A 24,988-nucleotide genomic window follows, 5' to 3' on the forward strand; every position below is an offset into this window, starting at 1 on the left:
CAGAATTTGTGAATATAGCAACAGTAATAATTGAATACTTCCTTAACTCTGGTTAAATGAGAATTCGGGATTGAAAAACTGACCCTTAATTCTAATTTAGTTTGGTAAAGAGGTCCAAGCTTCGATTGTTTTTTTTCTCATAGTCATCAATTATAAAATTTCTTCATCATCGCCTCTACGAACTTCATTCTATGACGATATATCACAGTATTTGTTTTTTTTTTCTTTTTATTTTTATTTTTATTTGTATTTAGTTTTATATTGATATTATTAAAAAATTTATTGACTTCTACAATTCAAGATAATAAATTACAAATTTTATTAGTTATTTAATAGGTTTAATAAATTAATTAAATTTCATTCTTCAAAACTAAAAAATGTATTGTAATTTATGACAATAAACAGTATATTATGAATTATAATGTACTACAAAATAACTCTAGAATAATTTTTCTATAAAACTATTATATTCGAGAAATTAAAATATCAAACATAATTATATGAAGATGGCCTAACTACTTTTTGATAAAAAATCGAAAAATTAACGAATAATTTTTTTTTTAATTATGGTATTTAACAGCTTTATAATTAAAATTTTGATAATTATTTAGAGTATGGGTTAACAATAATTCAACCCTTAAAAATTATATTTAGAATTCTTCTCAAAAAATCATATATTTTTTTATCAAGGTTTATCAGAGAATATTTTTGAAAAATAATTTTAAAAATTGAAAAATTGATATTTTACAATTTTTTTTTATATTCGTTTTTACGCATAGAATACAAAAAAATTTCTAGAAATAGCTAGATTTATATAGATATATTTTTTTAACGATAGTCCGTTGATGTAAAATTTTTGTGAACAATAAAAGCTTTGAAATTAATTGAAAAATTGATTACTGTCACTTTTAATTATTTGTATCTCCGTCGTAAAATAGAAAAAAATATTCGATATTTATACCTAAAAATAGGGCAAACTTACCCCATTTTTAAATAATTACTTAAATTTCAATTTTTGATCACGAAAAAGATAGTGACGCATTAACTTTTTTCACCATTAATCTATATTTTTTTTTTTATATTGGGCGTCGAAATCAAAAAAATGTTACATTAAAACAATTAATTCATCAGTACCATTATTGTTCGAATTATTAAAAAAAATTGGGTAACAATGTAAATTTTACTTTTCGATTTTTTATGGCTGAAAAAAGCTAAAAATTTATTTTACACAATTACCAATGACTTCAGTATATCTTAATTTTTTTTTACATGTAGCAAGACATTTAACAACATTTTGTAAAAAATTAAAATTTTATTGTATTCAAACGCAGTAATATAAATTATATAAATAAAAATATAAATTAAAAGTTTAGACACTTGATTTTTCGTTATTGAATAAGAATCTTTAAAACTAAGTTGAACACTTAATAAATAAAAATTTACTAAATTTATTTCAAGTTCCTAATTTTGATATGAGTACTTTCTAATTATCTGAATCTTTATCTTTTTTGTATTCTATAATGGTAACTACTTTTTTTTTTCGTTCGAAAATACTTAGAAAGAAAAGTTTGAAATTTCAGTTATTACAACAAGTTATTTCAAAAAAGCATAAGACCAGATGATTGATCCAAAAATATGTAAAACAATTCTCAACAAAGATGTTGGTACCTACGCGAGGAAATATACAATTAATCGAGTTGATATCAAATATTTCAATTAAAATTTTTTCTTTGGTAAACATTTTTATAATCATTAAATTTACTGTATCGATAAGTCAATTTATTCCTATCTAATCTATGTAATTATTTCATATCATTTTAAAATGAAAATCTTTTTGTTATTTTCCTATTATAATTATAATTATAAATAAATATAAAAATGCCACAAATAAGTTGCAAATTTACATAAAATATTATACCACGTGAAATGTATTCAAAATAATTAACTTTATAAATCATTTAGACGTTAAGTAAGAAATCTGTTATAAGATGTGTAGCTTTAATAGATGTTAATTTTGTCCATTTAAGAGATAGATATTCTGTTACAATATTTTCAAAAGTTTCACGTGTACCTGCAATAAAATCCTCTGATTTTACGATGCTTAGAAAAATAAGTAAGTACATAAATTGGCATTCTACATTCCATAAATACGATTTAAAAATCTTAAATTTTTGTGGAAATAAATGTGTATTAAGTTAATGAATATACAGAAAAAAAAAAATTCTCAAAAGAAAAATTTTTTCGATTTTTGAAAATATTCACTATGACATTAATCTTAAGTAAAGTAAATATTTTTTCAAGTCAAGAAAAATTTTTTCTTAAAAATAATATTGGTAATTATGCAGAAGTAGAGGCTCCACCTATTTTCGATAAAATTGAAATAAAATAAAAAATCGAAAAATTGATCTTTTTGAATATTTTTTTTTTCAAATTGTTCTTTACGGTGGATTTATTATAAAAATTGAATATTTTGGTGATTTTTTTTTCATTTGAAGTTCAAAAATTTACGATTTCAAAAATTTTCAAATTATGATATTCTGAATTTTTTTTTTTCTAATTTATTCGATTTTTATCGCTCTTTAAGAAAAAAAATATTTCAATAACCGGAAAAAATAGCATTGTCACCATTTCATTGAAAAACACCTAAAATCGTAAATTTTTGAACTTCAAATAAAAAAAAATCACCAAAATATTGAATTTTCATACTTTTTATCATTTTTATGATAAATCCGCCGTGAAGAATTTGAAAAAAAAAAGAAAATATTTAAAAAGATCAATTTTTCGATTTCTTACACTCAAAAATAGGTGGAGCCCCACTTCTGCATAATTAACGTAGTTTCAATTCAAATTGATTATTTTATTTACATATATATATATATATTTAGTAAATTTAAACATAAGATTATAGTTTATTTGGAAAAAATTTTTGTTGATTGGTTTTTCTCTTCACTCATAACTATTATAATTTGAATTTAATGCCTCTCTTTTTCCTTACTGATTATAAGTTATTGATTCTATACTATATTTAAATTATAAGATTTTTTTATGTAAATCAAGTTACCGATAACTTTATAAAAAATAAAAAATTAAATCTACTTATTGAAAGAATATTTTTTTAAATTCCTATCTGACATCGAAAGCGCAATAATTGATATAATATAAGGAATATACAGTGAGTTCTTATTTATAATTATAGGCAAGAGACGGTGATAAGATATTAATGTTAAATCCGTTACTTAGTAGTCTCTACAAATTTTTCATGTTTTATATTAATGTAAACAAAAAATTTTTTTTTGTAATCACTTACTAATATGTCAAAAAATTTGTTAATATTTTGTACAAAATCTATTTTTTTTTATTAATAGATATTCAAAAATTAAGACTTATGTGTTATGAAACTTATGAATTAATATTTTTTATTAAATAAATAATTAAATCAAGTCTCAATTACGTATGTAACTGTTCAGGAAATTCAGTTGGGTTACAAACAAGGCATTCATAAAAAATTCAATACTCTAAAAATATTTACTATTTTTCAGGAAAAAAAATCGCTATTCAATAGGAATTGAATTGCAAAAAAAAACTCTCTGAGTATACATGCTTGTCAAAATTCAGTTTTTGTATTAATATATATAAAATAAAAAGTTATTTGATGCATGAAAATTCCAGAAAAAACTAAAAATAAAGTTTTCATCAAATTGTAATAAAATAATATTTTTCGCAATATGGGATGAATTTTATTTTGATAGTTATGCTAATTAATTAGTTAAAAATAAATCGTTACTTAAGTAAATAAAATATAGGTATTTTGAAATATAAAAAAAATCTGACTAGTGTAATTTTTTTCATTTTATCTAAATAAATATAAAATTAAGGTGAGATAGCTGTTAATAATAGTATTGAGAAATGAAACTTTTACAGGAGTTTTTCGCCATTTTCAAAAATACAAGATAAATAAAACTTTCTAAGCTTTTCCAAAATCAAAAAATTTTTTCTCATAATTTGCAAGTTGACATTTTTTTATTTATTCTATTGAAAATTTTATCTGTATCAATGGAATGCGAAAACTTTATTTTTTTACTTACCAAGTCAAAATTTAATTTCTAATTCTGTTGGTTAATTCATGCAATATCTGTACACGTAATAAATTTGTACATTATTTACAAATATTTGTTGTAAGTACTTAAAATCCAAATGATTTCACTTGTTAATTTATTGAATCGCGTAACTGTTAATAAATCAAAATAATTTTTTAACTATTTTTCTCAGACTTCCTTCTTTTTTTATTTTAACATCAGAAGTCGGTGTTATGTGACCATTAACAGAAGAGCTTGTGATATTACTTCCATTATTTTTAGCAGAGTCTCCATTGACATTGTGATTATTTAAATTAACAGATAACAAATCCGAAAATGCACTCAAACTTGATGGACTATCCTGACCTGATCTTGAGCTTCCCGAAGTTCGAGAATATTTTTCCCAATTATCAGATATAAATTGAACAGACTGCAAATTATGATGTTCTAATTTATCTTTTTTACTTCGAGATTGAAAAGCCGTTTTCATGAAATACGGAGAATGAAATTTAGCTGTTTTTAAAATTCTTAAGCCTCTTGGTGAATTTTTCGTATTTTCATGTTCGAAATCGCTATAAATACCAGGCGAATCTTGACTACTAACAGAATTATTTACAATTTTGCCTAAAGATGTACTGTCAATTTCATCTACAACTATCCGATGTTTTAATATATTACTTACAGAACGATCACTATTATTAATTGACAGTTGATTTTTTAATGGAGTGCCATCAGTATCTGATGACATATCAACTGTTTTTATTTGATGAACATTCGAGTCTTCGAAATTAGAACAATTTATTGATAAAGATTGTTTTGGGAGAACTGTTTTTGGTATAGCACTTTTGTTAATTTCGATATTGGACGATGATCTTATTGCAGAATCTCTTCTTCTTTTCTTTTTTCGTTCTTTCCTTGTATCCAACCGTTCATCAATCATCAGGTCTCGATAGCTCCCTTTGATACGCGAAACAATTTCACTTGGTCTTCTACATTTTTTATTAGTATAACCTGCTGTTATTAATTCAGCACTTTTTCTTCTTGTTATCCCTTTATTTAAATCATTTGTTTTAATTGTAACATCTTTTATATCACTTGGTTTTCGGCAAAGTATTATAATTATAATAAGAATAGTGATTTCAACAAAAATTAAAACAATATGTTGCCCAAAAATTAATAGTTTATTCTTCCAACTACTTTTATCATATAAAAGCGTTTCTACAGATTCAGTTAAGCTCAAAATTTCTTCTCGAAGAAGAGTAATTTCTTCTAAACGTTTCAATTCTTTTTCTTCATTTTTTTTTAATTCTTCACCTATCGTAGTAGTAGCCCGTTCAAGTGATCGTTGCATTTCTTCAACCTGTTTTTTATAACGACGGCTTAACTCTTCTAAATATTGGGCTGATAACGACATATTTCGTTCTAAAGTCTTAATTCTATTTGACAATCTTAAGAAAACAGATTCCTTTTGTTGAGGAGTTGAGCTAGCTACTGGTTGAATCACAGTGAATGCAGTAGATCCTTGAATCGAAGGATCATTTTCTAAAGCTTTTAAATCCAAAAGAAGAGTGTCTAGACTAAGTTGTTCTTGAAGAGTTAATTTTATATCTTCTTGATCTCTTTCTTTTGACTTACCATCTTTTTCTTCTGAAATTTTAGTTATACTTTTACTATTAATTATTATATTTTCTTTATCATTGTTTGCTGTCATTGACTTGTAATTATTCTCTTGATTTTTCACAACTGATGAACTAAGGGTCTGTGATGCCGATTCAATTGATGCATCTGTTAACGATAGCTCTTCAAAAACTTTCGACGTTCCAACATCAGAATTTGTTAATGGAGTAGAAATTATACTTTCTGATTGTACAGTTTCTTCTGCAAGACTTTTGCTTGGTTCTAGGATTGTAATTGGAGACTTTTTTTCAGAATTATCATCAATCAAAGTTTTAGTAGGTGTAATTAGCAAAATTTCTTTTTCGTTGACGGCTATTGTTCCTGACGGGTTGACAACTTTAGAATTTTTAATGTCTGTCGTAAAAATATCATCTTTTATAAATGGCCCTTGCGAATGACATTGAGGTTCTTTGGAGTGAGTAACAGTCGATTTACAATTTGTAGAATCTAGAGTACATAAATTTGAAATTTTATTCACGCTGGTTAACGATTCTGATGACAAAGAAGCTATTTCGGGTGTAACATTGTTTATCGATAAATTATTTGAGACAACAAAAGTAGAATTCAAAGGAAGTTTTTGTTCGTTTATCGCAAAAATATTACACAGAGCAACAATATATTCAGGCTTAAAAATTGATATTAGCAACGAAGTAGATCGACTTTTAGAAACATTAAAATTCTTAGTCTTCTTTCTTACAATTGAATCATCTCGATTAAAATTGAAATTCACTCCATTGAATCCACATACCTCAGTTTCGGATATAGCTTGATTGATTAAAGTTATTTTAAGAATCGAATCAAGATATTTAAATCGACAACTAATAAGTTCAAATACTTTATCAAAATAGTTTTCTGTACAATTGTTACACAAAATTGTGTACCTTGGTGTTATACAATCTATAAACGTATCATCGATGTCATTTACGATATCAGTTTGAGTTTTTGTATTATTATTATTTACAGAGAAATTTTCTGTTTTTACTAAAACTTCAGCAGCTTTTTTTACAATACTAATAACAGCATCCCGAGCACTTCCAAAAAGATTTTTGGATTCATTACCATCATGATTATTAATAATGTTTTCATTATTATTGTTATTATTAATAACATTATAAATCTCCCCATCATCACTGTTGATCATATCATCATCTTCACTATCCTCTTCATCTTCATCATCATCAAGTTTTTCATCATCGTAATAAATATCTTTTGTTTCTGTCTCTGTTTCTAATACTTCAAATTCACTAATTCCATAGGCCCTAAACAATGAAATTGGACAAAAATGTTCACTACCGTAATGAGAGTGTAGTTCAACTTTAATAAATTTTCCAAAAAGCTGAGGCTGAAGATAAAATGATTGAATATCTCTTTCATCTTTAGCAATGAATTGTCCTACAGGACTCCAGTCTTTTGTTGGGTTTTTACTTATAAACACTGAAAAATTTTTTGGTGATGAACTAAAAAGTTCAAAGTTGGCTAGCTCTATTTTTTTCGCTTGAATAGCCTCACAAAGTTCAACTACAAACCAAACTTTGGAAGTACAAGGATTAAGCATATATTCGTCTCTTGTAGATACTAAAACATTTCGTGCACCTTGTGCTCCGCTATTAGAACCAGCTACTTTAGCACCACAATCAAGTGATGCATAATTTTTAGACCTAACTTTCATACTTCCAACACTGCGATTTGGTGTGCCAAGATTTTGTATTGATATGTTTGGATGAGTTTTTTTCTTTTCGTCCTCTTCCATTTTTTTCTGAGTCCATTCATTGTATGATGGAATATCTTCATGATTTTCAGAATCATCTGATCCGACGAAACCATCTAAACTCACTGTACCGGATTCTTCAGAGCTTCCTGGAAGAAGCGTCGTTTGAGTAGTACTTTCTTCAAGTTCTCCAGAAGCAGAAAGCTCTTCGGTAGTTTTTCTTATTTTCTCACTATCATTTGGTAAATTCTTGTGATCTTGTAAAAACTGGCTCTGGATTTCATCATTTTGAAATTCTGTTGATTGTTCTGTCGATAAAGATTCATCAAAATTAATAATATTCTCATCTGCGATTAAATTAACAGGTGAGCCTGTTGAAATTTTCAATTTTTCTGGATCTTCAACGGAAGATTCAAAGTCTGAAGACACTATAGATTGAGAAAAGTTGTTTGTTGATGCTTGCCCGTGGTTCGATGAAAGATGAGGTTCAGCTATACTATGAAGCTCTGTCGAAGCTGTGTCAATAAGCGTCAATACTACATCTTGGTCAGGATCAGAAATGCTGAAAATAGAAAAATATTCAGTTATATAAATTCTTTATACAATTAATTTTTATAAGAGAGTTATAAAAGTTGTAAGAATTCGATTTCAAAGCATAATAAATTTGATTATTTTCTAAAGAAATTCGAGTTGTTTCAATTTCCCGAAAAGTAATTGTGGCGTCTTAGAAAGGAAATATATCTCTTGAATTTTTTTTAATCAGTACAATAGTTTGAGAGGTTAAGAAAAAAAAAATTTTTTTTTAATTTGTATTTTCAAGATATCTCAACACTTACCAGATCAAACTGATACAAATTTTAAGGAAATCTAAATTCAATAAAATTTTTGTACTTGCAAGTATTTTTGATTTTTTTAAAGACGGACAATTTAATAGCTTCTTTTGATTTTTGATTTTCTATTTTTTCTATTGGATTTGAGATAACTTGATTGAATTTAAAAATAGCATTTGATAAGAAGATCAGTTTTATAGCAAATGTAACCTCCGTGAACTCGAAAATTAACACAAGTGTTGATGAGAATTCGTCTCAGTGAACGTAGGTGTAGTGACGAAGGCGTGAAACTTTTACGACATTCATCCTCTTTAAATTATCATCATAACTGTGATATAATTTTCAATGTAAGCATCTGAAGTTGTCATAAAAATTTTATTGTTTTTATTATTCATAGATTTAAATTGTCGGTACATTGTTTAAGAACATTAGAAAACTCCATTAACATTCATCTTTATATAATATCCACGGCTCCGGTAATAAATTATTTCTTCCTAAAAATTTTCTTTTCTTGAAGTAAGATATTTTTCTTTCTGAATGAGACTATCGCATTCATATTAAAATTTTATTCGATATTTATATCGGCAAAATACAAAGCCAGATCGAGTTTCAATTTTGAAAGAACAATTAAAGATTTAAATAATTAAAACAATTTGACGTGATTCAACGGTGAACTGTACTTTTTTTTATAGAATTAATTAGAATATTCACAAATAAGCATAAAAAACGCTATTCTAAAAATTTTTTTCTATAAAATTATTACATACTTTTTAAGTTAAAAATAAAAAAAAAATTCAATCCGTTTTTGCACGTCAAGTTACGTTATTTTGATGTGAATTGCGCTATTATCTTAATACCTTCTTAACAGATTATTAACCATGGTCAGTTCAATTCGTAAGGTCGAATGTGAGAAATTATAGGAATTACAAATTAAGTACACTTATTAGGCGTTGCTTGATTCAAAAAAAGAAAGAGGGGAGTCATGACAGTTCTCGGTGCTGTCTGATTAGTTGACTTCTGGTCGGTTAGGTTTACTACATCAAGCTTTAAATTCTGTACCATCAATTAATTTTTATTTATGATAGAAATTTAAGAGCATATAAAATATATTTAGAATTAATTTTTAACAATATTGAAGTGATAAATTAGGTAAGTTATACTTTAAAAAATTATCTACATGCTACTTATGACAGTCATTTTTCGTTTTTTTAGTAGAAGAATATCAAATAAGACAAGATTTACAACTGTACAACAAATATTTTCTACAATTAAAAACATGGCTGATGAAAAAGGATGCACACCGAACATCACTTCAAGATTAAAAGGATATCTTAGAGAAACTCCCTTCTTCTGCAAAATTATTGAACTTGTAAGTTGCTATAGAATTATACTCAATAAAAGTTGATATTATCATTATTATACAAATTTTTTAGCTTTGTTGTGTAATTTCCGTGGGATTAATTGTTGATCCGTACAATGATCGAATGCAATCAAATTTGAATCATGCTGGAGTGATTTATGTTGGAATTTGTGGTTATATTATGATTAATGCAATTTTGATATTTTGCTATCTACTAGGAGAAAAACTGTATAAAAAAACTGTAAGAAATATGGAAAAACTTTTACCATTTTATTGCTTGTAATTTTTGCTTTCATTTCTAAAACGTTTGATTACTATAAAAAGAGATTTGAATTTAAACACTTTGTTCGAGATATTTTTAGCATTTAGAAGTATATCTGAATAATTAAAAAATTTTCTTTCCTAAATTTTTTGGGATAGTATATTTTGATGAAATAATAAAAAATATTTTTCAGGCACTTTGTTTTTCTGCATTGGGCGCGATTATGTCTTTCACCGCTGGAATTATTCTTATTTATGATCATGAAAATTTTCAGAATAATTATATCTCAAGATATCACGAACGATATTTGAAACAAATACTAGTCAGCGGAATTTTTTCAATTTTATCATCTGTTATTTTCGTTTTTGAAACATATTTTACTTATAAATATGAAGACGATGTAATAATAAACTAAATGAGTAGTATTATATTGTAACACACATCGAATATTTTATATTTATCTCCTTTTACCATAGTATAATAAATTAATGTAACTGTTTTTTTAAATACATTTTATATTACTCTTTATTTATGTTTTGTTATTTTTATACGATTTATAAATACCCTATAATTCAATTACTATTATACTCAAAATAAGTAAGATTTTTTTAATAAATGAAAAACGTGAAATGCCACAGGTAATATTAATTATAAAACTATTTCGGGGAAAAAGTTTTTTTATCTACGTATATATACATAGATATCCATAGATCAACTTTTACAAAAAAAATTGCGAGTTAGATGTATTAGTGGACTTACGATTGTAATGTTCGTATATCTATTAAACCAATTTTATAGTGCAATTTACTTTCAAATACTGCTAGATTTTGTTAAAATTGGTTTTATAAAGCCAAGAAGAGCAAAAAAAAAATAAACTTACCCTTGAGATAGGTTTGGCTGTTGAGTCAAACTCTCTTTGATATCTAAATTTTTCGTCTGAGTAGTTTCTTCATTTCGAAAAGCATCATCAGCTTTATTGAGATTATTATTCTCCTATAAAAAATAAATTTATATTAGTGTCAGAATTAAAAAAAAAAAAAAAAAAACACTTTGTCAGTTAATTTAATTAATTATTAATAATTTACACTTATTGTGAAGAGAGCTTAGTAAAAATTTAAGTAAAAAAAATTAGTTTCTTCATTAGTGCACAAGTATAAAATTTACCGATTAAATACATTTTTTTTTTTTAATAAAGAAAATTATTATGGAGAAAAATAAAAAAAAATTCACATATGAAAACTTTTTAAAACTATAAATAAAAATTTTTTTGGTACGTACTAATTATTTTTCTAATTAAACCAAAAAAATAGTTAGATATCGGCTGATTCTAATATTATTCAAAAAATAATTTGTTTTATTGAATTTTAGTTTGCTAAAATAATAATTCAAATAATTTTTCTCTCACGACGATAAAATTATGTGGTACTGAAGTCTGCACACACCTGACAATTATTAAGATTTTTGTAGCAAAAAAAAAAATTATTTAAAAAAGTTTACATTCGTAGTTTTTTAAAAATTCTATATGTACAACTTTTTATAAATTTAGTTGATTCATGCCGATTTCTATTCATTGATTCAATAGCTTACATATAAATTTTGGATAGTAATTATGTAATTCAATGATTCATTCATTATTTTTGTACAACGCTTTTCAGGATTTCATCAAGTACCGCAAACAGAAATCCGATAATTAAAAAAGTTATAAGTTATTTTTCAAACTTAAACAAAATATTAGTAATTATAATTGAAATATTAAATTTAGACTCTTTTCATGTTCTAAAAATTATTATAAGAATTAACAAAAAGTTTTACCTTGACAAATAAATCATTAAAAGTCAATATATGTAATAAAAATTGAGACTAAAAAACTTTTTACAAAGATAATAAATTAATCATTGAATGACATAATTACTGCTCAAAATGTATCTGTAAATTATTGAATTTTTTATAGTTTCTTAAAAATAATTCGTTTGCAATTAAAATACTAATGATCCGATTTCTGGTTATTTCAGTATTATGAGATTTTAAAAGCCTACTAGTGATGATTCGTTTCAGTAATTCAGAAAATAAATCTAGTGATTACTGATGATACAACTTTATAAAAAAAAGTTGAGGCTGAAACCGCTGCTGAAATGAGATTATAATATGATATAAAATGGTTTATAATCTTAGAAATTAACATTTAATATAAGTAAAGCATCAGTACCACAAAGTTATGTTGTCTTTCATCAGTCTTGTCATGAGCAGGTAGTTCAATTTTAGAAATTAGGAAAGATTCTAATGTTTCTCGTTTACTTTGGCCAGTGTCACTTGAAGAAACATTCTTGACTATCCCATAACCGTGATCATTTTCAAGTCGCGAATTTGGAGTATCTTTAGTGGCTACGTTATTGAACAAGAAACTACTGAAATAAATTAATCAATATAACCTCAAAATTGAGTTTTCTATTTTAAAAAACAATAAAAATATTCATTATGAAATCCATAGAAAAATAAATAATATAATAAAATAGATAGGTATAGTACTTACTTATTTGCTATAAAGATGATGAAAATAATCCAATTGTTGTGATGAAGCCTCATCTTTTTGACCAAAAAGTCATGTTAAAAATATATATAACCTAGTGTCTACACAGTGCATATATAGTCATTTTTTGTTATTATTATTTTATTTTAATATAATTTAATTTTATAATAGTCTAGTAAAATAATGATTAAATAAAAAGGCGGTTATAAAAAATTTATCTACATTTAAATACCCAATGTACAAATTAACTGAATCACTCACTACAACATGAAATAACTGACGTGGTATTGTGTGGTGTTCAAATGGAAAAACTTCCGGTTAATTTTACAGAATAGTTTCATTGTGAAGATTTAAAAATACTCATTACTTTTTATATATTTCCATTATTTATTATTAAACTGATTTACTTTTTATGATGGTTTATTTGAGTACGTTGCATATAATATACAGCTATATCTTGTCAAAAATATTTCTCTGAACATATCTATATGATTATTGATATATAAGGTAAAAGCCCCAATAGATGATCATGTACCAGTATATGATCACTCCGTGTATTTGTATACCTATATTTGTGAATATAGATATACAAATACATGGAGTGATCATATACTGGTACGTGATCATCTATTGGGGCTTTTACCTTACATCTGCATAAATACATACATATTTGTAGGTACATATATAGGATGGTTGTCAGCTGATCGTAAGTGATAAAACACTGTAAAACTTTTTGGAGCGTTCTGTCACTTTTGTGGATTTAAAAAATAAAATAGATAACTATAAAAATTTTAACAGAGTGAAAATTAATAATATAGATTTAGTTATAAATTTTTTAACAAAAAAGTTTTCAAAACATTGGTATTATTTTGAAAATTGGTATCGAATCTCTTTAATTTAAATGAGTGATATTCAGGAGATAGTAAAATGCAAAATGTTTTGCTATTAATTAATATGTCTCATAAAAAACAAAACAGTTTGTATCACAAAATTTTAGGGAGAACAATAAATTAACTAATCATTTTTAATGACTCCTTAAATTTTGTAATGATGAAAAATCAAATAAATATTGCAATGGTAGCAGATAAATGTAATTACTATATAACTATTTTAACTCGGTTTTGCTATAACCAATAACATAAGTATACATTCCTCTTGGTAGATGGCGTAACATACTTAGAAATGTTATGATCTGATCCGATGTTTAGTAAGTTTTTACTGCTGTAGATGTCTCAATATTATAGTTAGATTCGGCTCAGATCGGCGGGCTCTTTAAAATTCGCTAAAGAATACGAAAGTATTCCTGTTACGGACTTTCGTGAATAATAATTAGTATTATTATTAATTTATACTAGTTAGGATGAGGATTTGGCATTCGGTATTATGAATGATGAGATTTTATATGCAAGTTATATGGGATATATTGTAAGATGTTTCATATAAAGGAGTTACTTGCTTACTGCTATATCTTAATTTTCCTAAGTTTTACATCGAGTTAATAACTTATTTTAGAGGGGAGATTTTAGCTTTAGGGTTGGATTTATTATAAGAATGATTTCTAATTGGTCGATTTCTTCAAGAGTGGGACTCAAAAGTAAAAGTGGCGCCTTCGCTTAATTTTCTCTCGGAAAAGTGAAACTAACCATGTGTTTAACACATGGCGTCGTAGTCGTTGCCTGGTTAGAAGAAAAGCCATAAAAAAAGAGAATATTTAGTTTAGCCTAGGATAATAAAGTCCTTTATTCAAAGTCGTAAATTGTAGTATTTTGCTAGAGTCTCTAAGAAACAAAGATGTATTTGTTATTTAAGATTTTAGTTTCTCCTTTTTATAGCTTTTCTCGAGATATTATATTTTATTTTCCTCTCGAGTGACCATTCTATATTTAAGTATTTCATATGTTTTATTTTCTTTGTTACGATGTTCTTAATATTATTCTTATTATTTTTCTACAAATAATTATTCTTATAATTATATTATTAATCAATTATATGTCTGATTTGAATTTAAATAAACCGCTAATTTATATCCTATGTAGATGGCGGCATGTGCTACTACATCACACCTCCATCCCTATAAAGAAAAGCTCTTTAAATAAGAGCTTTTCCTGAATGATAACATGGTTTATTACAATAATCTTCGTGTTAAATTTAGTTTCGTGTACATAACAGATCACATGCGCAGATTTAAGTATCTTAAAGTATAATTTAATTAATATGCCGTTGCTATTATATTGTATCAGATAAGTTTTCTGGTCTAATATGTGCTAATTTTAATTTATTTTTATGAACTATTCTACGTTGATTTTCCTTAATAGCTAGTCCTACATTTAAATCGCTGAATGTGCGAGTTATTTTATATGGGCCGTCCCAGTGGGGGTCAAATTTAGACGTTCGTGGTTCTCGGAGTAGATAGACATAATCATCCACCTTGAAGTCACGTGGGTGAATATTTTTATCATACCGATTCTTGATTTTATTCTTAGCTTTATTTAAATTGTCGGCCGCGGTTGATTGAGTCGTGACAATGGTATTGAAAAGGTCGTCGAAATATTGAATGAATGTTTTTGGTACCTGCTGCTTAGAGAACTCAGAGGGGATACAGGCTTTCTTCCCGAAGATAAGTTCGTGGGGGGTAAAACCTGTAGACTCGTGTGTTGAAGTGTTGTAGGAGAAAATAGAGAATCTTATCCATTTATCCCAATCTCTTTTATTGCAATAATGCTTGAGATACTCGATGAAAGTGTGGTGAGCTCGTTCAAGAGATCCAAGAGATTCGGGATGATAGGCGGTAGATCTGATTTGTTGAATCTTAAAAATTTGGCAAAATGTTTTCATTACCTTACTCATGAAATTACTTCCTTGATCTGTGTGGATAGATTTAGGGCAACCGAAACGGGAAATAAATTGTTCAGCTAGGGCGAGCGCAACAGTGATAGCGTCTATGTTGCGAAGAGAGATAGCGTCAGAGTATTTAGTGAGATTATCTTGAAGGGTAAGAAGATACCTGTTACCAGTCTCTGTTATAGGCAAAAGGCCAACGATGTCCATTTGGACTTTATCGAAAGCTACTCGAGGAGTATCGGTGATGCATAAAGGTTGTTTGGTTTTCACCCTAGTGAGTTTAAATTTTTGGCAACTTGGACAAGTTCGGACGAGTTCTGCGATGTCTTTTCGCATGCCTCTCCAGAAAAAGTCTTCATGAATACGATTGTATAGTTTAGAGACTCCTTTGTGACCACCTATAACTGATGATTCATGATATTCTCGGAGAATGCGAGTTTGCTCGGGCTTTGAAGGAAATTGTATTTCATTAGTACAGATGGTGATCGTATACCCTTGGGTCGAGAAGGTAGACTTGAGTGTTTGTTCTAATGTACACCACGATATCGGGTCTAGGTCATTCTGTTGTTGAGAAAAGCTACAGGTAAAGATTTTTAACCCGTTCAACAGATGTTTCAAACTTTGAATACATAAGTTTATGTTTTCTGAACTAACCGGCGCGGACGGGTTTTCTTTGACGGCTAAGTGAAATACGTAATATTGTCCGTGTTTAAGAGCGACGGCTTCTCCGACATTTACTGGGATTTCTTTAATACTATCGATGGAAAATCGGTCTTGTTCGAGCAGTTCTTTACTTGTTTCAGAGATAAATTCATAATTAGATGGTATGAAATGAACTAAGTGATCTTTTCTCATGGCTAGAAAATCTTTACTGTAAGTAAAAGAAGAGGATATAGAAGTAGTTTCTGGTGGATTTTCGATCGTCTGCGTTGGTTGTGCAGGTGACTGTATCCGGTGATGATATTCCCCCGTTGCAGGTATGGGATTTGTCGTCATTACCTGTTGCACTGCGGCCAGCCCTTGGGGACGGCCAGGAATGGGGCACTGGACCGGAACACCGACAAAGCGCGCAGGCAAATTTTCCAACGTTGCAGGTACGGAATTTTTCAACGCTACCTGTTGCACTGTGGCCAGCCCTTGGAGACGGCCAGGAATGGGGCACTGGACCGGAACACCGACAAAGCGCACAGGCAAATTATTTAAGTCCGAGATACAGTCAACCGCGTCGTTATTGTTTCGTTTTGAGTTTTCTTGCACCAGTTCCTCGCTAGCAGAGAAACAGGTACTAATAATAGCTTCGTACTCGATATCCACGTCGAAATCAGTAACGGGTGAGTTGTCTGCGCAGACAAGCACCTGTTCCTGACGTCTTGGGCCAACGAGTGTTTCAGCATTTGCAGTAGGTAGTTGAACGTTATCAGACGGATTACGTGAGAGAGCGTCAGCGTTAGAATTTATTCGTCCGGGTTTATAAATAATGTTATAATCGTACTCGTTAAGCTTGATTCTCCATCGCATTAATTTTGAAGTTAGGTCTTTGGCGTTATGTAGCCACACCAACGGACGGTGATCTGTCACGAGGGTAAATGTATGACCATACAGGTAGGGTCGGAAGTGATTTACTGCGAAAATAATAGCAAGAAGTGCTTTTTCCGTTGTAGAGTATCTGCATTCGGTATCACTTAACGTTCGCGAACTATACGCTATGGGAAGATCGTTACCGATATCTCCCTGGCTTAGAACAGCACCGAGAGCGTAATTTGATGCGTCTGTAGTAACGACAAAAGGTTTACTAAAATCCGGATATTGCAAAATTGGATCGGAACAAATGATGTCTCTAAGGGTTTCAAACGCGATTTGTGGTTTTTCTCCCCATTGAAAGGTGGCGTTTTTCTTTAATAACTGGGTCGTTGGTTTTGCAAGCTTCGCGAAATCCTTTATAAATCTGCGATAATATCCAATTAATCCAAGAAACGATTTGATTTCTTTCTTACTTGAAGGTGTTCGAAAGGTTTTAACAGCACTAATTTTTGAAGGATTTGGCTTTACTCCGTCTTTTGTAATGATAGGTCCGAGATAAGTTATTTATTTTTGGAGGAATCTACATTTTTCGGGTTGTAAGGCTAAACCGGCAGTCTTTAATCGAGCAAGTAAGTTATTTAACTTTTTTGTATGCTCTTTGAGTGAGCTTGCGTAGATGACGATGTCGTCCATGTAAACGAATAACTCTATACCCTGTAGTCCCGTGAGTATACGATCCATCAATCTTTGAAAGGTAGCGGGTGCGTTTCGTAGTCCGAAAGGCATCCTGTTAAATTCATAGTGTCCGTAAGGGGTTGAAAATGCGGTTTTCGATTTTGACATTAGGTCCATGAGTACTTGATGAAATCCCGAAGCAAGATCTAGTATAGTGAAGTATTTCGCGCCACCTAGCTGGTCTAATATCTCGGTGATATTAGGAAGGGGGTAAGCGTCACTGATAGTTTTTTCGTTAAGGCGCCGGTAATCGAAGACCATTCGCTACCGGGGTTTTCCAGAAGCGTCTGGTTTTTTTGAGACAATCCAGAGGGGAGAATTATAGGGGGAATCTGAAGGTTCGATTATTCCGTCTTTGAGAAGGTCATCAACCTGTTTTTGAATTTCTTTTCTATGGACCGGAGGATAGCGATACTGTTTTACGTTTACAGGTATTTCGTCCGAAGTGATTATTTTGTGTTTAGTTGCGTTAGTACAACCAAGTTTGTCGCCAGGTAAATAAAATTGGAAGGGAAATTCAACTATGCTTGAAAGAATACTAGTTTTCTCCTCTTCACTTAAATCTTCGGGCTTAAGGAGGCTTGTGAGCTTCGTGAGGCGGTCAGCTGAAGAACGCTGATCGTTTATACCTGGGTTGCCTAATCGAGCGGAGCGAGCTAGAGGGGGTAAGACTTCGAAATCTTCGAACTCTACGGGAAGGATTGTAAGGTTTACTGGATGATGTGTACAATTGATCGCGAAAATTTTTATATGACCGTCTTTAGGTTTAACAACCGCTTCTCCTACGAAAATGCCTGGGCCACAATCTATTCGTTTAATGTATCCTTCTTCCAGATTATAGTTTTTGACAGGTATTTTAATTGATTTCCGAGTTCGCGGGGGTAGGTCAAAAGATGGATGTTTGCAAAAAGGAATTTCTTCGTTTCCCAATATGAGAGAGCTGAGTAATTTTTCTTTAAAAGATAACAGGGCTTGCTGCTTAGTAAGAAAAGACATGCCGATGATACCGTTTTGTTCTATAGGAAAATTATTGTCAACTATCTGGAAATTAATATCGATATTTCGGATATTTAAAGTTATTTCTCCGTAGGTTTTAAGGACTCCAGATCCGATGCCGATCAATCGATAGGAAATTTTTGTGTCAACGAAGGTATCAGGTGTAATTGAGTTATCTTTGATGAGATTTAATTGGGAGCCAGTGTCGATTAAGAAATGGCCTTTGCCAGTGTCGAGAGAGAGGTGGTCTAAGATGATGACTGGGAGTTGGGTTGTTTGTTCTGTGTTGAAAGTGTAATTAATTCGGTGGTGTGTAGTAGTGCTTTTACTGCTATGCCCCTCAACGCACTCGTTTGAGGAGCATTTCTGGAGTTTAAATTATCGGGGTTGTTTTGAGGCTGCGCTTGATGATTGTAACGATCACTGCTGTAGATGTCTCAATATTATAGTTAGATTCGGCTCAGATCGGCGGGCTCTTTAAAATTCGCTAAAGAATACGAAAGTATTCCTGTTACGGACTTTCGTGAATAATAATTAATATTATTATTAATTTATACTAGTTAGGATGAGGATTTGGCATTCGGTATTATGAATGATGAGATTTTATATGCAAGTTATATGGGATATATTGTAAGATGTTTCATATAAAGGAGTTACTTGCTTACTGCTATATCTTAATTTTCCTAAGTTTTACATCGAGTTAATAACTTATTTTAGAGGGGAGATTTTAGCTTTAGGGTTGGATTTGTTATAAGAATGATTTCTAATTGGTCGATTTCTTCAAGAGTGGGACTCAAAAATAAAAGTGACGCCTTCGCTTAATTTTCTCTCGGAAAAGTGAAACTAACCATGTGTTTAACACATGGCGTCGTAATCGTTGCCTGGTTAGAAGAAAAGCCATAAAAAAGGGAATATTTAGTTTAGCCTAGGATAATACAGTCCTTTATTCAAAGTCGTAAATTGTAGTATTTTGCTAAAGTCTCTAAGAAACAAAGATGTATTTGTTATTTAAGATTTTAGTTTCTCCTTTTTATAGCTTTTCTCGAGGTATTATATTTTATTTTCCTCTCGAGTGACCATTCTATATTTAAGTATTCCATATGTTTTATTTTCTTTGTTACGATGTTCTTAGTATTATTCTTATTATATTTCTACAAATAATTATTCTTATAATTATATTATTAATCAATTATTTGTCTGATTTGAATTTAAATAAACCGCTAATTTATATCCTATGTAGATGGCGGCATGTGCTGCTACATCACAGAAAATAATGCAAGTATTTTGAATTACAACAAAATACGTATTATGATCCCGAACCGATACACGGCATCCCTATGAGAGAAGCTGTTGAGTATTTACCTAAATTCGCCTACCACCACGCCATCTTATGGTCCTTTTTGTGTCAACTTACCTCCCCGCGGGACCGCGGGGGCTTGATTTATCACGTGATCACCTGTAAGCGCGGCAACTGCCGCGTCTCTCGTCATAGCGGCTCTCTCCAGTAAAGACTCCACCGGGATGCCGTGTATCGGTTCGGGATCATAATACGTATTTTGTTGTAATTCAAAATACTTGCATTATGTCCCCTATAGCCGATACACGGCATCCCTATGAGAGACGTGTTTGATTTCTACTGGTGATCACTCAACGCTATGTGAGTTATTAATATGAATAATGTCTATTTTTTTCTAGGGCAAAATGTGGAAAAATCTTCGTTTGTTTACTTTCCTTTATTGCTATGACTAAAGATACATATTTTTATTAATTAGAGCACTTTTGACTTATGACTAATGTGCTGAACTGAAACTCTTATACAAATATAAATATATTACTTTATTACATGCTTAAACGGTAGACAGGGCGTCTTGAATACCTCAAGTATGCTTGTTAGTTTGCAAGTTCACTGCCTTGAAGTTCTTGAACAGTAGACCAGGGTTGTCTTTTTGCTTGGCCACGACCTGGCGGCAGTAGTGGTTCCAAAAGTTCTCGGAACATCTCCAATTACCCCGTTCGAGAATCTCCTGAAGAGGGAGATTATCTAACCATCCTCGGGAGGCCACTGCTGATCGGATGCTTCCTGGAGTAGCGTCTACTCCCGCTGCTTTCAGAGCTGACTTGATCCAGCCTGCTATCACAGTGCGTGAAGCTGCCTTGACTGGACCAGTCAGAGTGATAAACAGCTCCTCTAGCTCTGTTCCCTGCCTTCTCTCTTCTGACTTCTTTAGTAGGGCTCTTACCCAGGTAACCGGACATAGTCGTATGTTCTCGTGTTTCGAAATCTTCCAACCAGCTTGACGAAAAGATGCTCGGTCGGTCTTTGAACCGAAGGCTGGCCAGAGAATAATCTCATCCCCGAGATTGTCTAAGTGATCCGGCGAAATCTTTAGTAGAGTTAGGTCATGAATGCGACGACCTGAGGCCAACAGAAGTAATGAGGCCGTGCGTCTCGAGATTTCGAAGAAAGTGAGCTGTGGTGGGCTCGTTGACAGCCAATCATAAAGGATCTGTGCATCCCAAATCGGAGCGTGATCTTCTCTTGGTCGTGATAACGATATTCCTTTTAATACCTGCCTGACTAGGAAATCTGATGACAGGCTCGTGACATTACTGCCGGAGCAGAATGTTGATATTGCAGACTTGTGGACCAAGATAGTGCTGGGTGCTAGCTTGTCCTTGATGCACAGACTTGCGAGGAACCTAGCTAGTTCGTGTCCCCTAGGAGCACCCAGGTTAACAGCTGTCTCACTGCACCACTCAAGCCACCTGCGAATGGGAGCTCTATAAGTCTCAAGAGTTGACTGTCTCCAGCTGTCTTTTATTAATTCCTTCTCTTCTTGGGACCAGTTTCTGACCTGGTTTCCCCACACCCAATCCTCCACTTTTGTAGAGTAAGTCTGTCTATCTCCGGAGGAGGAAGGTTGGTTGCTAGGTCTACCAGGACCGACTCCAGTCTCTCTATGGTTATCGGAGGCTCCAGGCTCCGACTGGCTAAATCCGACATCCAGAATGTCTTCTCCCACTTGGGGGCGATTATGAGAAATTCTCCCTGACATGAGTTGAGATGCGCTAGAACTCTGGGCATGAAGTTGGGCGGTGGAAATATCCAAGCTCGTTTGTACACCCACGGGCGGCTGAAGGCGTCTACATAACAAGCGGATCGATCTCTGCAGTCGATCGAGACATAGGTCTTGACCACTCCCGAGAAAAAATGTTTCTATATAATTATATATAATTGTATATAATCTTATATGATTATATATGATTATATATGGAATCTCATATATAATTATATACAATTACATATGATCATACATAATTATATATAATCATACATGATTATAGATGGAATTGTATATGAGGTTATATATAATCATATATAATTATATATGACTATATATGGAGCAATATACAACCATGCAGGATTATATATAGTTCCATATACAATTATATATAAGTATATAGAATTATATATAATCATACATGATTATATATGGAATTGTATATGAGGTTATATATAATTATATATGACTATATATGGAGCAATATACAGCTATGCAAGATTGTATATAGTCCCATATATAATTATATATAATTATATATGCTTATATATAATTAACAGACATAAAAATTTTTTCTTTGAAAAAAATTTTTTTTTTGGTAATCACAAAAAGTGTAAAATGATGTTTATAATGACGTTTAAATAATTCTGAAATACAAAATTTGTCACATTTCCTATGAGATGTTTTGGTCTGCTCTGCTACTACCTAATAGTAAAATCATTATTTATTTTATTATTTAAATAAGTGTTATATTATAATGAAATTCGGTAAAATGAATAAATTATGAATAATGACTATCCAAATATATATTAAAATCAATTTTTATATTCCATTTATGATAAACTCATATGATACATTATGTAGATCATAGAATCATTATCATCTAAGACAGCAGCACAGCAGACAGATACTTTAAGACGCACGGAGATCACCAAAGTTAAGCAGCATTAAGCAGGGTTAATAGTTGGATGGATGACCGCTGGTATTATAGCTATAAAATTATATCTCGATATTTTTTTTTTGCATTTTAATTGGTTACACAGAATTGCGTAGGACCATATTAAATATTCTATCCATAAAATTAACCCAATAATTAATTAGATGTAATAAATATATAATTAAATATTGTTATATATAATTATATACAGTTATATATAATTATATATAGTTATATATAGTTATATATAATTATATATAGTTATATGTAATTATATATAACTATATATAACTATATATAATTATATATAGTTATATATAATTATATATAGTTATATATAATTATATATAATTAGATATGATTATATTTGGCCATTTTTCATATATAATCATATATAACCAATTTATATATAAATATATATAATTATATATAAATATTTTTTCTCGGGCTCTTGATCTTCCTGAAGCAAAGAGATCTATTTCGGGTTCTCCCCACCTTCTGAATATTTCTCTTGTTGCTGACGAGCGCAGATGCCATTCTGGGAGGCTTGCTTTTCGAGACAGGCGGTCTGCAATGCCGTTGTAATGACCTGGTAGGTAAAAGGCAGACAGGGTTATATTCTGACTGTCTACAAGAGCAAGGAGTTCGTAGGTTAAGTCGAACAAATCGATGGACTTGGTTCCGCCCTCCTTTCGAATATAGGCGACTACTGTCTGGTTGTCCGATTGTACCAGAATGTGGGCATTTCGAAGCTTCTGAGTGTGCTTCCGTATTGCCTGTATCACTGCAAATAGTTCTTTCTTGTTCGAGTGCCACTTTTGTTGGGACCTCGACCAAGAACCTGCCATCAGGATCTCGTCTAGCTGGGCTCCCCATCCCGAGTCTGCTGCATCGGTGGTCAGAAAGTTCGTGACCGACCCTTTGTGCAGTGGTGAGCTCAGGGCCGCTGCTCCCTGCCACCACTCTAGCTCTGTCACAATCTCCTTGCTGATTGTCAGCTGTTCGCGCGGACGTCCCTGGCTGAACTGGTTGCTCATCCTTTGGAGTTGACGACAGTGAAGACGACCCCGGAATGTTACGAAGGTCGCAAAATTTAAGCATCCTAGAAGTTGTTGGGACTGCTTTAGCGAGCAGATCCCCTGTTGTTTGATCTCCTGGCATAGAGCTATTATTTTCTGAGTTTTCTTCTCCGGAAGACTCATCCTGTTTTCCCTCGTGTCCCACGTGATCCCCAGGAACTCAAGGATCTGACTGGGCTCCAGAACACTTTTGTTGAAGTTTAGCTTCCAGCCTAAGCTCTCCGGCAGTCTTATCGCCGTCTTTACTTGCTTCGTCAGGCGTTCCCTGTCCTGATTTACGATCAAGAAGTCGTCTATGTACACAACCACCCTCATGCCTAGTGAACGAAGGATTTCCGCAATCCAGTTCGTTATTATCACGAAGGCATGGGGTGCAGATGAGAGGCCGAAGGGCAAGCACGTCATCTGTAATAGCTCCTTGCCGAATATGAGGCGAAGGAATCATCGGTGCGATAGTGCCACCAGGATATGAAAGTATGCCTGGGACATATCGATTCGGACCATCCAGTCTCCGGATTGCAGGAAGTCTGGAATGTGAAGATGTGAAATTAAACTGAACTCTAGCCTCTTTACGAACCTGTTGAGGTGGCGTAAGTCGAAGATTGGTCTCCAAGACCCGTCTGGTTTCTTTACCAGGAACATCTGGGAAATAAAGCTTGGACCTGGATCCTTGGGGGACTCCAGGATACCTTGAGCCTTGAGCAGCTCGATCTGTTCGACCTCATCTCGCTTGAGTCGGTTGTCTTAAACCTGGAAGATTGCCAATGAGGATTTAGACCTGGTTTGTCTGCAAACGGAATGTGATAACCTGAAATCATCTTGAGTATTATTTCGGGGGCTCCCAGCTCTTGCCATTTGCCCAAAAATTTGACGAGCTGGCCTCCAGAAAATATTTGAGGGTTCATATAGTCATTTTTCGGATTTCCTGCGAAAGGAATCCGTACTTTTGGCTCTAGAAAAGTCCTGCTTGGGCTTAAAGTTAGAGTTGTTACCTGGTTTACGAGGTGTTGTGTTGCTTTTAGCCTGAAATCCCTGTTTTGAGGGAGGCTGGAATCTTGGTCTTGATGAGGGCTGAAAAGATCGGCTCGTGCTGCTTTGGGGAGTTTCTCTCCTCTGGAATGTCTTTTTCGGTATCAAGCTTGGTGGAAGGCTTAGCCATGATTGTGCTCCCCTTAGAGAAGTTATTAGTGACGTCAGCTCTTCCTTCGCAAAGAGGAACTCGGAGCTTGGTGGAATCTTCTTCAGGGCCACCTGGACATTTTTTACTGGGATTTCTACCAAGATTCGTTCTCTTCTGTTTTCGATGCATTCCGCTCTTTTTCCACAGATTACCTGCAAAGCTTGTTCAAAATTATTAAAAATTGTTGAGCCTGCACC

General features: G+C 31.5%; 2 protein-coding genes across 4 annotated transcripts; one reads left to right on the forward strand and one right to left on the reverse strand.

The window, feature by feature from the left end:
• Positions 1–1,320: 1,320 nt before the first annotated feature.
• Positions 1,321–13,239, reverse strand: LOC123268727 (SUN domain-containing ossification factor). 2 transcript variants are annotated; one of them, XM_044734058.1, is made up of 6 exons: positions 13,107–13,239; positions 12,444–12,924; positions 12,120–12,315; positions 10,794–10,906; positions 4,086–8,023; positions 1,321–2,071 (listed from the first exon to the last, which is right to left on the reverse strand). In XM_044734058.1, exons 2-5 carry the CDS (start codon positions 12,494–12,496, stop codon positions 4,240–4,242), a joined length of 4,146 nt encoding a protein of 1,381 aa, XP_044589993.1. In that variant the 5' UTR covers positions 12,497–12,924; positions 13,107–13,239; the 3' UTR covers positions 1,321–2,071; positions 4,086–4,239. The 2 variants fall into 2 exon arrangements, with proteins under 2 accessions (XP_044589993.1, XP_044589992.1); XM_044734057.1 differs by having other exon boundaries at positions 1,324–2,071; positions 12,120–12,318.
• On the forward strand, positions 9,180–10,349 carry LOC123268728. Of its 2 annotated transcripts, none has more exons than XM_044734060.1 (4): positions 9,180–9,440; positions 9,507–9,660; positions 9,725–9,892; positions 10,107–10,349. In XM_044734060.1, the coding sequence occupies exons 2-4, from the start codon at positions 9,568–9,570 to the stop codon at positions 10,326–10,328; spliced, it is 483 nt and encodes a 160-aa protein (XP_044589995.1). In that variant the 5' UTR covers positions 9,180–9,440; positions 9,507–9,567; the 3' UTR covers positions 10,329–10,349. The 2 variants fall into 2 exon arrangements, with proteins under 2 accessions (XP_044589995.1, XP_044589994.1); XM_044734059.1 differs by having other exon boundaries at positions 9,182–9,440; positions 9,504–9,660.
• Positions 13,240–24,988: the final 11,749 nt, after the last annotated feature.

Source organism: Cotesia glomerata, linkage group LG7, assembly GCF_020080835.1.
Source record: "Cotesia glomerata isolate CgM1 linkage group LG7, MPM_Cglom_v2.3, whole genome shotgun sequence".
Taxonomy (NCBI): domain Eukaryota; kingdom Metazoa; phylum Arthropoda; class Insecta; order Hymenoptera; family Braconidae; genus Cotesia; species Cotesia glomerata.

Coding starts and splice junctions, on each gene's coding strand:
- LOC123268727 (XM_044734057.1), bottom strand. CDS start 12,496: ATGAGGCTTCATCACAACAATTGGATTATTTTCATCATCTTTATAGCA. Junction 10,907..12,119: donor AAAGACAACATAACTTTGTG/GTACTGATGCTT, acceptor TATTTTTTATAG/GAGAATAATAATCTCAATAA. Junction 8,024..10,793: donor CAGCCAAACCTATCTCAAGG/GTAAGTTTATTT, acceptor TTCTATTTTCAG/CATTTCTGATCCTGACCAAG.
- LOC123268728 (XM_044734060.1), top strand. CDS start 9,568: ATGGCTGATGAAAAAGGATGCACACCGAACATCACTTCAAGATTAAAA. Junction 9,661..9,724: donor TCTGCAAAATTATTGAACTT/GTAAGTTGCTAT, acceptor CAAATTTTTTAG/CTTTGTTGTGTAATTTCCGT. Junction 9,893..10,106: donor AAAAACTGTATAAAAAAACT/GTAAGAAATATG, acceptor AATATTTTTCAG/GCACTTTGTTTTTCTGCATT.